Genomic DNA, 16,985 nt, shown 5'->3' with positions numbered 1-16,985 from the left:
TTCTTGTAGACTTGTCACCAATAGATTTAGATAACTAAAAATATTAGGCCAAAGAGGGTTTTTATTTTCCTGTAGGCCACCCAATATGATTTGTTACTGAACATTTCTGTTTCAGGCTATTAGTTTACAGAAAAGCCATGCAGATTTATCCAGAATAAGTTTCTGGTGGACTGTAAACACTGCAATATATTATAATCTCTATCTAGTTTAGTGTTTCTTTACTAGGGATGAAAATTTCCTCGAATTTCAGATGGTTTTGCGAAATTTCGGCGAACCGATTTTGCGAAACCATCGGATGATCTAGGAAATTTTAACAGGAGAATTTGCAGTGAATCTTCCTGTTTGCGATCCCCCGGGCACTAGAAGTTAATTAACCTCTAGTGCTGGGAATATTCTCACTGAATGTGTCGCCTGCCCCATTCATAGAGAAGATGTGTGATCCGCGGCACTAGAGGTTAATGAACCTCTAATGCCAGGGATATTCTCAATGAATGCGGCCGCCTTGACCACATTTATTGAGAAGATGTGTGTTCACCGGCACTAGAGGTTAATTACCTCCAGTGCCGCAGATCACACACTTAAAAAAAAAACTCGATCGGCGAAATTACACCTTACGTTCTCGCTTAAAATTTGGTAAGTGAGAACAGCCGAATTCTTCGGGAGATCGAGTTTTAAAAACTCGCTCGCTCATCCCTATTCTTGACCTTTTTAACATGGGGGAACCCTTGAAAGAACTTTTAGGTCTTCAAGGAACCCTAACTCTAATTATTGAACTTACAACTCATTGGCATGGTGGTCAGTAGAAAGAATACATTGCTGGATGGAGGAAAAATGATATCCTTACAGAAAGCAGAACAGATCATTGGTGTCAATTATAACGATCTGAGAAAAAATATTGCTCATTGCTCCAGAAACCCCTGGTAACCTTTGGAGGAACCTTGGATGAGTAACAGTGCTCTAGATCATGCACATTAAAATTGTAGTGAATACATACCAATTCATTAAAGTTCTTTAAAACAAGCCCTCAGTGACATCTGTATTTATAGGTATTGTGTATCAGTATTTTCAGTACTGATTCTCAGTTCTATCCAACACTAGAAAACTGTTTTAGGCCCATTATATAGTTACATAGTAAGTTATGATGAAAAAAGACATAAGTCCATCAAGTTCAACCACTAGGCAAATAAACATATCCCAGATAAAAACCCTATAAACATAATTGATCCAGAGGAAGGCAAAATGGTTCAAATTGCAGGGAAAAAAATCTCTGGATCAAGTCTCTGTTGTCCTTACGTTAAAGCTTTACTCCCCAGTTATATTCTGTGCTTTTAAAGAAACATCCAGCTTTTTCGTAAAGCAATCTATAGTAGTTGCTGAAACTACTTCCTGAGGGAGCCGATTTCACATTTTCACACCTTACAGTGAAGAATCCCTTCCCTATCCAGAGATAAAAAGTCTTTTTCTCCAGAAGCAAAGATTGCTCTCTTGTCCTTTCTAATGACTTTAAAGTGAATAATTGGGAAGAAAGTTCTCTATATGGACCATTGATTTATTTAAATAGGGTGATCAAGGGAGAATAGATTCAGTTCAACTAATCTCTTCTCATAGCTGAGCTCCTCCATTCCTTTTATTAAGTCTAGTATAAATTGTCAAAATGTAGTGCGGGAAGTTCTCATTGGCTGGTGATTATCAAGAGCAGTTCCTTTCCTGACAACCTGTATTATGAATATATAGTACACATATTAAGAACTGAACTCAATATCAGGTCAATTTGACAATCGAATCATCAAAATGTAAAGATCACTAGTAGCCATTATAGTTTTTTTCCTTTAAACAGAAAGTCTTCAAACTGTTTCTTTCCCACTGCTGGTTACTCAGCAGAGGTAACATGAATTTAAAAAGTGAACACAATTCTTTTATTGTTTCAATCAGCTCGGTAACGCTGTAATCTTTCTTCAAACGTGACAAATTCACTTTAAAATGAGAACAGCAAATGGGTAAAGTATACTATTATAACTACTTTCCCTGTGTATCGCCAGACTTTTGTTAACACCGTGAACAACTTTGTTGAAAAGGATAAAATTACAGTTTGGAAAAAGCTGACAGATGAGAGCCGAAGAATGAGTATCACAAAACTCCTGCACACCACGGAACAATTGGCTCTGGATATGTCACAGAATTTCAAGAAAACAACGCAACTGGATGTTGACGCCAGTGATATGGGTGAGAATATGATTATGGGAAATTGCTACTCATACTTTAAAAAAAAAGTTCCTCTTTTTACTTTTCTTTGACGGATATAAGTTGTAACCTGTAAATTGGTAATGGGAGTGCCAATATAGGCACTTAAAATATGAAAAATCAGTCTCTGAAAATCATTGAATACACAGTGGGGGTTTATTTACTGATGCTGTTTACATGGAAAAGTAAATTATTGTTTTGGAAAGGCTAATTCACTTAGCTTAGTGAATGAGATGAAGCTCTACTGACTTTAGGCAGCCAACTATGTACAGGTAAAAATCTCTGTTAGAACGGCCGCTGTCTCTGGTCATCTCCTTCAGCATAGGCAACATTTCTGATCATCTCCTGCAGTATGGGTAAAGTCTCTGGTCATCCCTTGTAAAATATATGCTGTCTCTAACCATCTCCTGTAATATGTCACTGAAAATTTTTCTGTACATCATAGGGATCATTTACTAAAAGAGGTATAGGTTGTTCACTTAGCAAAGCAATATTTATTTCTGGAAGCAATAATCCATTTAGCTTAGTAAATGAGGTGGAACTCTTCTGACTTCAGTCAGCCAATCATATGCAAGCAGAATCTTTTTTATGAATACAGTAGTCTCTAAAAATCTTTATGACCATGGTCTGTAGTATGTCTACAGTCTCTTACCATCTCCTATAACATGTCTGCAGTCTCTGACCATCTCCTGTAGCTTGGCTGCAGTCTCTGTCCATCTCCTGTAGCATGGCTGCAGTCTCTGTCCATCTCCTGTAGCATGGCTGCAGTCTCTGACCATCTCCTGTAGCATGGCTGCAGTCTCTGACCATCTCCTGTAGCATGGCTGCAGTCTCTGGCCATCGCTTATAACAAGTCTGCAGTCTCTGACCATCTCCTGCAGCATGCCCACAGTCTCTGGCAGTCTCTTTTAGCATGGCTGCAGTCTCTGGCCATCTGCTGTAGAAGGGATCTCTGATCATCTTTTGTAACATGACTTCAGTCTCTGACCATCTCTTGTAGCATGGCTTCACTCTTTGTCCATCTGTTGTAGCAGAGCTAGCCTCTCTTAGCATCTCTTATAGCACAGCCATGCCCTGGCCATCTTTTGTAGAATGGCTGCCATCTCTGACCACCTTTTGTAGTGTGGCGCAGTCTCTGCCCATCTCTTGTAGCACAACTAATACTTTTGACCATCTCTTGTTTCGTAAGTGGGGTCTCTAACCATCTTCTGTATATGGAAGAACATTTTGATGCACCGTTGGTGCCAAGAGTTCTTCTCTGGAATGTGGAATATCCATACTGCATCTATATCAATTCAACTATATACACACATTTATTAGGTAAAACAGCCAAGAAAAAAGGAGAAGAAAAACCAATTTACATAACTAGTCCAAGTCATGTGACTGGCCTCTCTACCACTAACACGTTGTACTTACATGTTGTTGGGAATTCTAGATTGAAACTATCATTGGCCTTTAATTCTGTTCTATGTTAAAAAGCAGTTTATGAAATTACCCATAATCTATATCATATATCATAATCTATATATATAATATCATCCATCCCATCATCAAGCTACCCTGTATAATTCATCCCTTCTGTCCAATCTCACTATTCTACAGTCTTGAAATGTATATGTCCATACCTGTGCATGGGTATATTCCATTATATGCTTGTTGGACATTATAGCTCTTTAAACTTTATTGAAGGATGACAAGCATAATAATGACCCCTGATAAACTGGCAAGACCATGTCTGGCATTCTAATTTCAATGAAACTCTTTTATCTAATGAGACTTTATTGTCAAACAAATTGCAATGGTATTGAGGCTTTAATAACTGTGCTGATGCAATCAATTTCATTCCTTGGGGACACGCCTTCTGATTAAATCATTGCAGAGCACTGATTGGTTGACATCATCAAACAGCAAAATAGATTTAATTTAATTTTCCTCTGTTCACTCTCTTTACTTTAAAGAACATCAGTCCGGCATAAAATTGTAATATTGTTTTCAAACTGAGATTCAGTAATGCCATGAAAGTATAAAGTTTATAACCTTATCTTCTTTCTTTGCAATGGTAAAGAAGTTAATATGCACTCGAAGGCCATGCTTTTGTAGTTACTCCATCAGTGTGGTTACTCCATCAATGTCAATACAGGGTATACCAGAAGAAGTTCCTATAGCACTGTGGGAACTGAATTATTTAAGCTTGATTCAAGCCTTGTTCACCCATGACTCCCTGAACACGCTAAAATTGGCATGGTGCAAATTGCTGGTTTCTGATTAGTTAGGAATGTAAACTCATCACAAATTGGTTTTAAACAAAGATTTAACTTTAAAAAATATTGGTTCTAACTCTTAATCACTCAAAAGTAATTAAGGATTGAGCTTTCAATATACCTCAATAACGTGCTTCCAATATGGTGACATGGACTTTTTTAAGCGTTCTACTGGTCTTAGGACCTGTGGCTATGAAGGCTATGCCACTAATGTAATTTTGTATTAATGATCTATAACACCTATAGAGTTAGCAATTTGTTCTTAAAGAGTATAAATTGAAGCCAATGAATGATCTTTGTTGTCGTAAAACCAACATATTATACAACACTTATTGGAGGACTCTACTGTTTTTGAGTTTTCAACAGAAATGGTTTTGGTAGCTTCCATCCACCAATGAAGCCTGCAGGTGCTACAAATCTGTTCTCTAAAGTTACTGATGAGACTTCAAAGCTGACTATACAAGTGACAATTTAATTGACTGAGCCAATATCTGATTGGCATTTCAATCAACCACAAGAATATCAAACTTGAAACTATTGAAAATCTGATATTTTTCAATAGCATCACTTCTACTCTCAATTATTTTATGATCTTTTAGGAAACCTATTAAAGCATCAGTTGACAACCTGTGTAGAAAATATTGGTGGTCTGCAGCTCTGGTCGGTGTGTCCTCTAGTGGAGTCAGGGGAAGGACCCCGCTGGGGGGACACACCAGCCAGAGCCGCGGACCATGTCTCCTGTACAGATCGCAGGTTTAGGGCTTGTGTCTCAGGACACAACTCACCCACTCTCCAATCGCAGGCTCAGACCAGCAAAGGGAGAGTAGGCAGGTTCTGGCATCTTGACGTCACTATAGGGGAAATTCCTTTCCCATTTATGGCTCCCCGCACACGCGTGGTTCTTAGCCCAAAAGTTCAGTGATCTATAGGTCCGAAAAGGTTGCCGACCACTGTATTAAAGCTTTTAATTTGCTGTCCAGCTTTCACAATGACTGAATTCTGTTGAACAACTGAAGTCACAGTTGATTAGTGTTTGAAGAATATTTGCCATCTTTTGATTCCCAAATTTTTTAAATTGATTAAAATTGGCCAGTTTCAGAGATAACAGATTCTAGAGCTCCCCAACTTTGGCAAAGTTAGTCTGCAAGTTTGTCCTTTGGCATTTAGCATTGACTCTTCTCTGACTTAAAAAAGCTATAATGGAAAATATATGCCATCTCAGTAATTTGTCTCTATGGCTGTCCACAGATATAGATACTGCATCAGTCACAATTAGCTACGCCTTAGTCTCAAGCAAATTATGTGATTAAGCAGAGAACAAGATTCAATACTTAAAGATTTATTTTCAGTGACAAGTTAGAATGTTTGTGTTTTAGCAGATAGTTTTAAAGGTGACGTTCAACCAAATATGGGGTTTATGAGAAATAGGTCAGAATCAAATTTTATTAGTGTAGCCAGTAGGCACAGTACTTTTTGTGCCAGAAGCAACACAAATGTTCCAGGATCATCTCTTATGTCGAGCCATTCTACTTTGAACTTGCCTTAACCTGGCGTAGAATTCGGTGACACTGTGCAAATAGAATGAAGATGTTGTTGGCTAAGACTTGCATCTGGATTTAGTAGGGTGTTTGGTGGTAAAATGGTGTTACAGTACTCATCCATAGCAGAAAATATCCATCAAGAATTAGCATGAAACTCATTAGACCAGTGTTTCTCAACCAGGCATGTGGAATGCTAGGATTCCTCCAGAGATTACTTGGGGTACCAATACCCAGTCTGAGCAATAATCTTTTTAACTATTTGTAGGGGCGGTATTTGTCCTGATGGCCAGCAATGGAGGAAATATTCTTCCTACTGACCACCACACTAATGTACTGTGAGCTGTGGATAGTAATTATAGCAGGGATTCCCCAAAGACCTGAAAGTTGTTTCAAGGGTTCCCACGTGTTAAAAAGGTTCAGAAACATTGCATGACAAGTGTAAAGGGGGATGCCTTCCTTCTTACCTCTGCTCGCTAACATACCGACACTGTCTCACCTTCCTCTAGGTACCTTCTGAATAACCATACAGAGACCTGCCCTTGGTTAGAACTGGCCATAGCAGCCTTTCATTAACATAACAAAACAATTTACCTTTTTTTAATGAAAAACAGTTATCAAACAACCAGATACAATAACAGTTTAAAAGTTCTAACGGTTTTTAAAGTCCATGACAATATAACTGCATCCCTATCATTTATCTGGATACACCTGCCCACAACAAAGGCCACCAGCCACTACCACACTTACTCCGTCACAACTCTCAGGTATCCCACTGCTCCCACCGGGCCTCACTACAACCAAGTGTCCCATGAGACCCAACAATACCGGAACATTATACCTTGATGGTTTCTCCACCCCCACTGCATTGTATGCATCCAACCCCACTTTCATGGAAAAACTGCTTAGCTGCCATGACAATCCCGGAAACACCCTTAACCACTGCTAATAGGGAGGGTGGGCAGGAAAAACTTTGCCCACTTGTTTTAAATGGGAGTTCTGACCTCTCCCCCTAATCCTCCTCTTTTTTACCACTGCCCCATGAACCCTCCTAAATCCAAACTCCAACCCATCACCCCATATCATACCACACCACCTGCACATCCTTAACCCCCTATTTTCCTGACTTTCGCCCCTCCCCCTGTCATGTGGCCCTCCACTTACTACTTTTTATTTCTTGCTTTGAGCCATCTTTAGATGAAGAGTTCAAGCAAGTCATGTATTATACACTTTGAAGAATAAACTAGTTTGTGCCTGAGATGTAGTGGAGTGAGTTTGTTATCTTTTGCACATCCTTGTGGCTATTGGGTTAATGAATTGACTTGAAATGGTCAATAACAAAATTACTAACAGCTGTACAGGGAAAGATTGTCTCCTGCCTCTAAAAGCTCATTACTGTTGTGTGACCGATGGTAAAACCAGTCCTGCTTTAAAAAAAAATATTATCCATGGCTTTCCTAAATATCATCTATGGTTTTGAAATAAGTGATGTCCTGCAAGAACAGAGAGTAGAAAAGGTATACATTCATATTTCTTTACCAAATTTCCCACCCTTCAGAATGAGGGACTTTATATGTTTCCTTTTTTCTATGCCACATATGCAGATATGAGGTGTACCCTTTCTTTTTTAGCCTCACAATCTCTCTTTTTTACCATTCTTCATCCTGCTGCTCCCAACCCCTTTCTTTCCAACCTTATGGCCATCATTCCCAATCTTCACTATGTTTTTTTTGTTACCATTCCTAACACCTAATTTTCTATCCTTTACATCCTGGTAATGGTTCCTTTATATATTAGTTTGCCCATGAACACATTAGGTATTACCATCAAAGTTTTACCCCGACATCCCCAGCCTTTCAAGTATAACAATGTTCCTAAAATCAAAAAATCTTACTACTTTTTTTGTAATACATATTTCAGATGAGGCTGTACTTCCAATGGGTAGACAATATCATTTTAGTGAATATGTGCATAAAAGGTCTATAATGATATAAAATGTTGAAATACAGGCAGATATTTTTTAATTTTACTTTTGATCCAATAAAAGGATAGGATCTGAAATGTATCAAATGTAAAATCTTACTTAAGTAATCTTAGGTAACCAATTTTCCTTTACTCAGATCTGTTGGTAATTCTTGATCAAAAGAGCGTTGTGTCATATGAGTCAAAAATTGATTACCAGGGAACACAATAACTTTCTGTAAAAAAATGATGGAAAAAACTTATTGAATATTGTACACATGTATAATGTTGTGGCTTCTTACCAATTCATTGACAGTCACAAAATTGATTTGAATAGTCAGTTGTCACTCCATGACTTGTATTACCCCTTTATGCACAGTTTATGCAGAGTTTAATATGTATTTACATAGTGATCTTCAGTTAAAAAAAAATCCTTTTCAGACGACAATATCACCAGAATTGGGAGTGAACAGAAATATCTCCAAAAAGTCCCCACACAATAAAAAAAAGCCTAAAAGAGGCTTCAAACCTACCTTTATACAAAAAGGTTTTGGCAAGAGTTTGCTTTTAAGAACTACTAAAGAGGGACAGAAAAACAGTTTTTTGCATAAGTATTGCTTATTCTAAAATTCAAGGTTTTTCCTTGCGATCTAATATGCTGCAAAAAAAGAAGCCAGACATTCTTCAATTTTCCTAGAGGACACATTGCACCTTCCTCTGTTCCCTTTGTGCCTGCTTGACTTCACATTAGGCCCCCCTTACAGAAGACACGGGGGGTATATTTATAAAAATGAGCTGTAGATGAGAAAAAAAATGATCAGCTTTTTGTTTTCCATTTTTAGAAACCTAATTAGCGCGGGGAAACAGTTGGGGATCCGGTTTCTAAAAGCCGATAATAGAGGTTCCATAATACCTCCAAAGTGACAATTAAATGCCCCATTCCCTTGAATGGAATAACTGTTCTCCACTTGCCAAGTGGAAGACAATGTCAAAAGTTGTCAACAGAGTTTTTACAAAAAGCATCAGTGCTTATCATTGTGACATATTGGGTTTTCCAATATTAAAGTATGATCAGGCTGAAAAGTTGATCTTTGTAGCTGATCACTTTTTTAATGAAAAGGTATAAATAACTGATGAATAGAATGTTACCCCTTCATATATAAACCTCAATGAAGTGCACTACACACGATCAAAATTAAAAAGTAGATATATTAAAACAAAGAATTTAAAAAAGTAGATGTATTTTGAAGAACAAAAATTTGCAGGGACAATTCTTCAAAAAAGCTCCAGTCTTACCAATGCATTTATAGATAGTTTTTTTCATTGCTGTACAGTGGGTTTTCAATATAAGTAATTTGTAGATTGAGATTTGTAGTAATATGTTCAGTTAAACGTTAAAAATATCGTTACCTAAAACATAAAAGGCCGTCCCTTCATTTCTTCCATCACTTTGTAATAATTTTTCCTGCCCAGTTACTAAACTTATTTAGAGAAAAAAAAATTCTTCTCCTGTCCTTCTGAATCTCCATAACTACAGATTGGATCTTTATATGGGAAAATAAATTTTATGAAACCTAAAAGTAAAAAGTCAGACATCGCAACGGAGGGTTGCTATGGCAAGAGATGGAAACAAGGTGGGCACGGCAAGGTTGCAGACTGCACTCTGTTTCTTGACTTCCCCTGCAAACTGATGCAATCAGTTCATTTTAATTCTGCGTTTCGATTGGAAGACAGGCATCGTGTGATAAGGATTAAATTGTCCGCAACAACATGCATTAACGCTAAAAATAAAAGCAGCCCTCGGAATTCATTATGTGATGGACTTGGAAATAAGAGTTAATGATATCTGCAGTTATTAGCAGATAAGAAGCTACCAGCATTTTGTGCAATGCATTTATTAGCAGCAACTATACCAGCAGATATTAAAGAAAACCTCTTAAAGTAATCATTTCCAATATGGTTCACATAAAACATGAACAAAGTCAATCTTTTATCAATTAACCTTCTTAACCCCAAGTAACTTTAGACGGGGATATCACCAGTCTGCAGCAGGCAGGAGGAGGCACCTGCTTTCTCTTCTCTCCCCCATCCAACTTTGTAATTTGTCACAAAGTGAGAGGTTGCAGCATCGGCTAATTTGTGTCAGATAATTCTGATCACTCTTGCTGTTCAGGTCTATTCACAAGGGTGGTTTATATGCTGTTTACCATTTCTAAATCAGTTCTAAATCAACTTCGAGATCACAAAAGCTGCCTAGACCCCACCACCTGCAAGTGGTATTGAAATGTCATGTGTAATACTTCCTTTTCCAAATTAATGGGAATTAATGAACAAAACCACTATAGATCTTTCAATATGTAGTTCAGTGCTGTTAAAAAAAAACCCTAACTTGACAAACTGAAGGGTCTTGGATACCAAGTTAGGGTACTATCAGGAACCTTTTTGCCCAAAAGGATGGAGACTGCTTGCAAAATCATTTTTTTGTTTAGTGGGTTCAAGTAGTTGTCTATGGGTCAGCCTTTTTGGTTCCTCTCTTCCCATTTGTTCCAAGTTGATGTTCCTTTTGTCCTTGCTGGGTCCTACTGACCATTTCAGGCTCTTGCTCCAGAGCTTTCTTTTGCTCTTCTCTTCTCCCTGAATCCTCTTATCCATCTTGTGCTATTGCTTTTGGCTTCTTTCTCAGTTGTATTCCGTGTTCCTTTTTTTATTCTTTTAGTTTATAGAGTGATTGTCTGACAATGTGTTCCCTCGTCCTAATGCTATTTGCTTACTGAATTGGCTCCTAGTTCCCAATTTACCTTCATTACCCAGACCCTACTCCCATCTTTCCCTGACCTTCTTCACGAGACCTCCGACCTGTCAGATTTCCAGGATTGGCCATTGCTTAACTTTCCATCATTGCTTGGTTATTGCTGACACAATACTCTTCTGGTCTTTGTCTTTATTTTTGTCTATGACAATGCATATTCAGTTTGGTAGTGTGTCTGCCTTGTATTAAACTCAGTATTCCTGACAACTAGATTTTCTAGCTCAACATCTCTGGGGACTTCCAAATTAAGACCAGATCCATCATTTAATTCTGTTAAAATGCTACCATGTTCTGTTCTACCAACATAATACATCTTTAAAGACAGCTGCTAAAGGTGAAGCCAACTGCAAAAGAGATCACCTGGTCTGAACATCTGTCCAATATGCTAAATATATTAAAATATGCAGTTTTATTACATATAGAGTAAAACTGTCAGTAAATTAAATATGCAACAAGCAGGGCCCAGCATGCCACTTGTAAATAATGAAATGTATTTCACTATACAATATGGTGGCAATTAAAGGCACAATTAGTACTACATGATTAATATATACAAGACAACCCTTAAAAAACACAATACTATAAAGTGTTTATGTCACTCCGTCTGTCAATTATATCCAAACATATGTAAAGTGCCATACAGGGCCCGGCTTGTAGCCAAGTTTTTAATTTACCAATTGTTTTAATTAATGTTTAATACAATTGGTTTAATACACAGTTTCCACTGTGTTGGAAAATATAATCAGTTTCTGTATTTATGATGACTAGTAAGAGTTATAAAATTAGTTTCTATTAATACAGAACTCCTGGATAAATGCTACAACTGGCATTGGGGTTAGGGGTAACTATAGGCAAAAAAACAATTATCTGGGGTGTCTGTTGTGGCCATGTTATGATCTGGGGTGTCTGTGATGCAGTGTTATGATCCAAGGTGTCTGAGGGGGCAATATTATGATCCAGGGTGCCTGGATGATGATTTAGGGTGCCTGTGGGTGCAGTGTTATGATCTAGGAAGTATGTGGGGGTAGTGATATGATCTGCAGTGTCTTTTGGGGTACTGCTAGGTTCTGGGCTGTCTGTTGGGAAATGTTATGATCTAAGGTGTCTGTGGGGGCAGTTTTATGATCTGGGTGCCTGTGGTGGCAGTGTTATGAGTTGGGGTGTCTGTGGGGGTAGTTTTATGGCCTGAGGAGCCTGTGAGGGCAGTGTTATGGTCTGGGGTGTCTGTGGGGCAGTTTTATGATCTGCGGTGTCTGTGGTGACAATGTTTTGATCTGGGGTGTCTGTGGGGGCCATGGTATGATCTGCGGTGCTTGTGGAGGCAGTGCTATGATCTGGGGTCTGTGGGGGGAGTGTTGTGATCCATGGTGCCTGTGGGGGGGGGCAATGTTATGATCCAAGGTACTTGTGGGGGCAGTGTTAAGATCTAGGAAGTATGTGGGGTAGTAATATGATCTGGGGTGTCTGTTGGAGTACTGCTAGGCTCTGGGGTGTCTGTGGGGGCAGTGTTATTATCTAGGGTGTCTGTGGGGGCAGTTATGATCTGTGGTGTCTGTGGTACAGTGTTATGATCCAAGGTGCCTGTGGGGGGCAATGGTATGATCCAGGGTGCCTGGGTGATGATTTAGGGTGCCCATGGGTGCAGTGTTATGATCTAGAACGTTTGTGAGTGTAGTGATATGATCTGGGGTGTCTGTTGAGGTACTGCTAGGCTCTGGGGTGTCTGTGGGGCAGTGTTATGATCTAGGCTATCTGTGGGGGCAGTTTTATGATTGTGGTGCCTGTGGGGGCAGTGTTATAATCTGGGGTGTCTGTGGGGGCAGTTTTTTTGATCTTAGAAGCCTGTGGGGGCAGTGTTATGATCTGGGGTGTTTGTGGGGCAGTTTTATGATCTGCAGTGTCTGTGGGGGGAGTGTTATGGTCCAAGGTGCCTCTCCCTATGTGCTGACGGGAGGAAGAGACACTTCCTGTCCTGGGGTGGCACTGATGCTCAGTACAGCAACATACAATTACATTACCCTGATCATCCTCAAGATAGGAGAAAGGAAAGAAGAAGGAAGATGATGGCAATGCTTGCAATGAAATTGGGAGAGGGGAGTACATTTAAAAAATTGTGAACAGACTGGTAAGGGTATTTTACTGTGGAAGGGACATTGCCTGTCCCTTCTGCACTAAAGCACCTGCTTGATTGCAATATTTGAAAAATAGGTAAAGTTCTGTTTTAAGTGCTCTGCAATGTTCAATGCTAAAGAATCAAATAAATAGGCCAGATCCGCTCTTCAATGCATGAAGCTGTTATTGTTTCAATGTTATGACTTCTTTTCCTACATCTTGAAATCAAAGGTATATTTGCCTTGAAAGGAGCCTGACACATGCCTGTATTAGTGCAGCTTTTCTTGCACTGCCTATTTGGGGAAAAAGCATATATATATGTTTGTAGCAATTATTTTCGTCAGAGCGGCAAGTCATAATGCATAATTCTGTTACTGTTTCTTCCACCAGCTCTCAAACTGTTTACCTTTGACTCTAACCACATGAAACACATCCACCCGCACGCCTATATGGACGGTGATTACATCAAGATTTCTCCAAAGAAAAAGGAAACGCCAACACCTAATGGTAAGGATACACATTTATGCCCATGTGGGAAAGGTTGCAGCAATTTGCTTTCGAGTTTTGGTATTTTAAAGCTAAACTTCAGGCAGATAGAAAAAGATACAATGGAATTCTGGATTGTGTATATGAATACATCTTTGAATCATTCCTTTTTAATGCAAGTACATGAATTTGGCTTGGTATCGGTGCTAGGAACATGCAGCTTATCATGACGAGGGTAGCTACGACTTGCTAGCCCATCCTTCACCACCACCATTACATCCTTCGCCTCCCCCGACCCCCCCCCACCTGCTTACCAACCACTCCTCCACCATTAAATACCCAGACACCAATCTTGGATTCAAATTGGCTGGCAAGCAGTTGTTTATTTAAACACAATTAAATAAATTAACCATTTAAGTAATTAACAAATATCTAATAATAAATATATGACAAATAAATAAATACATTTACACTTTTGATATGCAAGCATACATTAACATAACATATCACTACAATATTATTATTATTCCTTAACTGGGATTATATAACGTAAACATATTACATTGAATATAACCTATTTACCCACAACCCAATTCCTCCCTTTTATTAAAACATAATTATAACAACAATATCCATAATGGTATGAAACTCCATACTCCTGGTTATACACCCAAACAACCAGGCTGCAGGTCCCAGAAGGCAAAATCTGCACCCAGCAGGACTTTAACTCCTCCAACATCTCCACCTTGGCCCCTAGCCGCCCAGCACCGCCTCAGGAGCCATAATCATACATTCACCATAAGGGGGAGACCCCACCAAAGGGAATCTCCCCCTGCCCAATTTCACCACTTTACCAATGCACTGGATCCTTGCCTTCTAAGACCACAACCGTTAAAATTAACCACATTTTCAAATTATAATTATAACTATAAAAGGGGTGGGTGGGCCGGAAACTTTCTTCCAAAAGAGGGCCTCTCACTTCCATCCAGCTCCTTTTAACTCATCCTATTCCTAATCCCCTCCTACCCCATGCTCCACACTAACACAGCCCCCTCTAGCCTTACACCTAAGTTTTTATGGCTTCGGGCCTCTCTATCTTCTGCTTCTTCCTGCTGTCCTTTCACAGGCTAAGGGTTGGGAAGAGACCTGTAAGTATTACAGATCTCTAGCAGATATAACTAGGGGTCTCCATTCCCACCAGACAAGTGCAAATCTGCACTAATATACAGAAATACAAATCTTTGGACAGGTAAACAGCTCGTATATGTGTATTTCAGCTCTTTATTTACCTATTTGCCCAGGCTTCCTCTTCAAAACATTTATTGGAAAGAGCTGCTTGAAAATAGTGCCTGCATGAAAATGCAAATGATACAAATATTCGTATGCAATCATAGCCAAACAATGAAATAAGGGCATATTAACACACAGTAATTAAAGGGGAACAACCATCAATACATGGAATTGTTTATAAGCCTGTTCGGGCTTGCAAAATTAGATTTAATTACACATTGCTTTTTGCTCATTAGAAAACAAAGAAATACATTATGAGTTGCTGTATGTAAAATCTGCAGTCCGTAAAAAAGTTAGTTAGGTATGACTCCAGCTAAATATTAAATAGTACTTTTCAGCTCATTTATGCATTCTCATGCTATGAAATTATTTTTTTAATCCAGCTAGTTTTGTAAAGAAATGTATACTAAGCTGTGGTGTGGCAGTAAACTGAAATTGGGCTTACAACGGGAGCACTGAGTAAGTTAAAGTGCATTTTTCAGTACTCCGCATATAATTTCCTGACATATCACAATATACATGAATTGTTTTTCAAAAAGGATCTGCCTTGATTTAAAAAAAAACAGTGTTTGAACTCCAACCTAGTGCTTAGGTACAGGTATTGTCAGGAATCTGCTGCAGGCAAATATTGTAAGTTAGTAGCAAGTCACAAAGCAGGAGGCAAAAGGAGAAGCAGATCTGTGACCATGGATGGTGCTTGTGTAAAGAAAATGCCATTCTTCTGCAGACATAGGCTAGCGAAAAAATGATAAGGGATAGTTGTGGTTGGATAGTTCTCGTTGGAGTCAATTCCAACTTGGATTGGAACTATTCCCAATATAAAGCAATCCAAATTTCATTTCAATTTTACTATACATGTCATTGACCAGCGGTTGGATTGTCTGAGCCTTACTATATGTATCATTGACCCCTAGTCCAGCGGCCGGATTAGCTGAGCCCTAGTCATGGACAAGTATAGTTGTTTGCCAGATAATGACAGCTATACCTGGTGGCTTTTTCTCCTTGCTGACTATCCATACATAGTTTTAAAATGAGTCTAGGTTTAAGAACAGGTCTCAGCCCTGGACTATCCTCTCTCAGTCTGATTCTAATGTATATGTGACTGCTAAGGCTAATGTCATGTCCAGTTCAGTCACTTAATACTTAACATTTTTACTTATATTATTGTATAAATTAGTATAGATCTACATTATTACATTTTCATCCCCCTCCTATTGTGTGTAAATTCCCTCACCTACTAGATTGTAAGCTCTTCGGGGCAGGGTCCTCTCCTCCTGTATCACTGTCTGTATTAGTCTGTCATTTGCATTCCCTATTTATTGTACAGCGTTGCGTAATATGTTGGCGCTATATAAATCCTGTTTAATAATAATAAAAAGTAGGGATATCCTTGCATTGCAGGTCTTCAGGTACAACTTACCCTCCAACAAGGAGGACAATAAATAGCACAGGTTATCACCAAATATCACTCCCAATCTTGGGAAAGAATTAGCCAAAGGCAGACATTCTTTAGATTATCTTACACTGCAGGTGTACAGGGTATTTCCACATTTTGTTTTTAGGAGGTAACTTTTTTGAGGCATAATTACCATTTTCAGATATCCCTGCATAGCAAGTCTTCAATTTTTAAGTATAGGTCCTCTTTACCTTTGTAGCCTGTCCACCATAGCACCAAACTGTCCCTCCATTGAATGACCGGTTACATTTTTTGGGCCAAAAACCTTCCACATCATTAAAGGTATGACAGCTAGGGCTTAAGTAGCAGCTGTGACGGGTGGCCAGCTCCAACCTTTGTGTTAGGATAAGATAAAGCTAAATCCCCACTCTCTGCTCAACAGTAGAACACTGATGGAAAAAATGCATCTGTCTCCCTCTTCCAGGATCCACACAATGTATTACCGAATGTAGAACATTGTTTATGTATGAGCTTTTAATTTGCCAATTATGAATAAAACAATTCTGCTGAATTTGGATTTACATTTTCAAGTTTCAGCAAATGTGTGAATTAAATGATCCATTGCTATTTTTTTATGCCGCAAACAGTTGCAAAGCCAAAGCTTATTATGTGCAATGAGCAGCCCAAATTACAATGTATTCTGTTCGACTGATGCAGAACTACTTTGAACAGAATCTGTATTCCTTCTAAATGTTTTTGAGATTTGTTTAGTGATGAGGGTGAGAGTGATGAGTGATGATGTAGGACTGGATACAAATAAGTAGGTGTATTTTTATTAAAATGGACAGGTAGCAGGTACACAATCTCACCAGGTTCCATATCATGTCAAC

At 38.8% G+C, this 16,985-nt stretch overlaps 1 protein-coding gene across 1 annotated transcript in view; it reads left to right on the top strand.

Moving 5' to 3' along the window:
• The window catches only part of ADGRL4 (adhesion G protein-coupled receptor L4), a 107,893-nt gene that overhangs the window by 60,087 nt on the left and 30,821 nt on the right, over positions 1-16,985 (top strand). The window contains exons 7-8 of the mRNA XM_072419528.1: positions 2,040-2,223; positions 13,314-13,430. Of these exons, the coding sequence (XP_072275629.1) occupies positions 2,040-2,223; positions 13,314-13,430 (301 nt within the window). The remainder of the gene's footprint in view (positions 1-2,039; positions 2,224-13,313; positions 13,431-16,985) is intronic.

This window comes from Pyxicephalus adspersus, chromosome 8 (genome assembly GCF_032062135.1).
Source record: "Pyxicephalus adspersus chromosome 8, UCB_Pads_2.0, whole genome shotgun sequence".
Taxonomy (NCBI): domain Eukaryota; kingdom Metazoa; phylum Chordata; class Amphibia; order Anura; family Pyxicephalidae; genus Pyxicephalus; species Pyxicephalus adspersus.
This window is presented reverse-complemented; position numbering and strand designations above follow the sequence as displayed.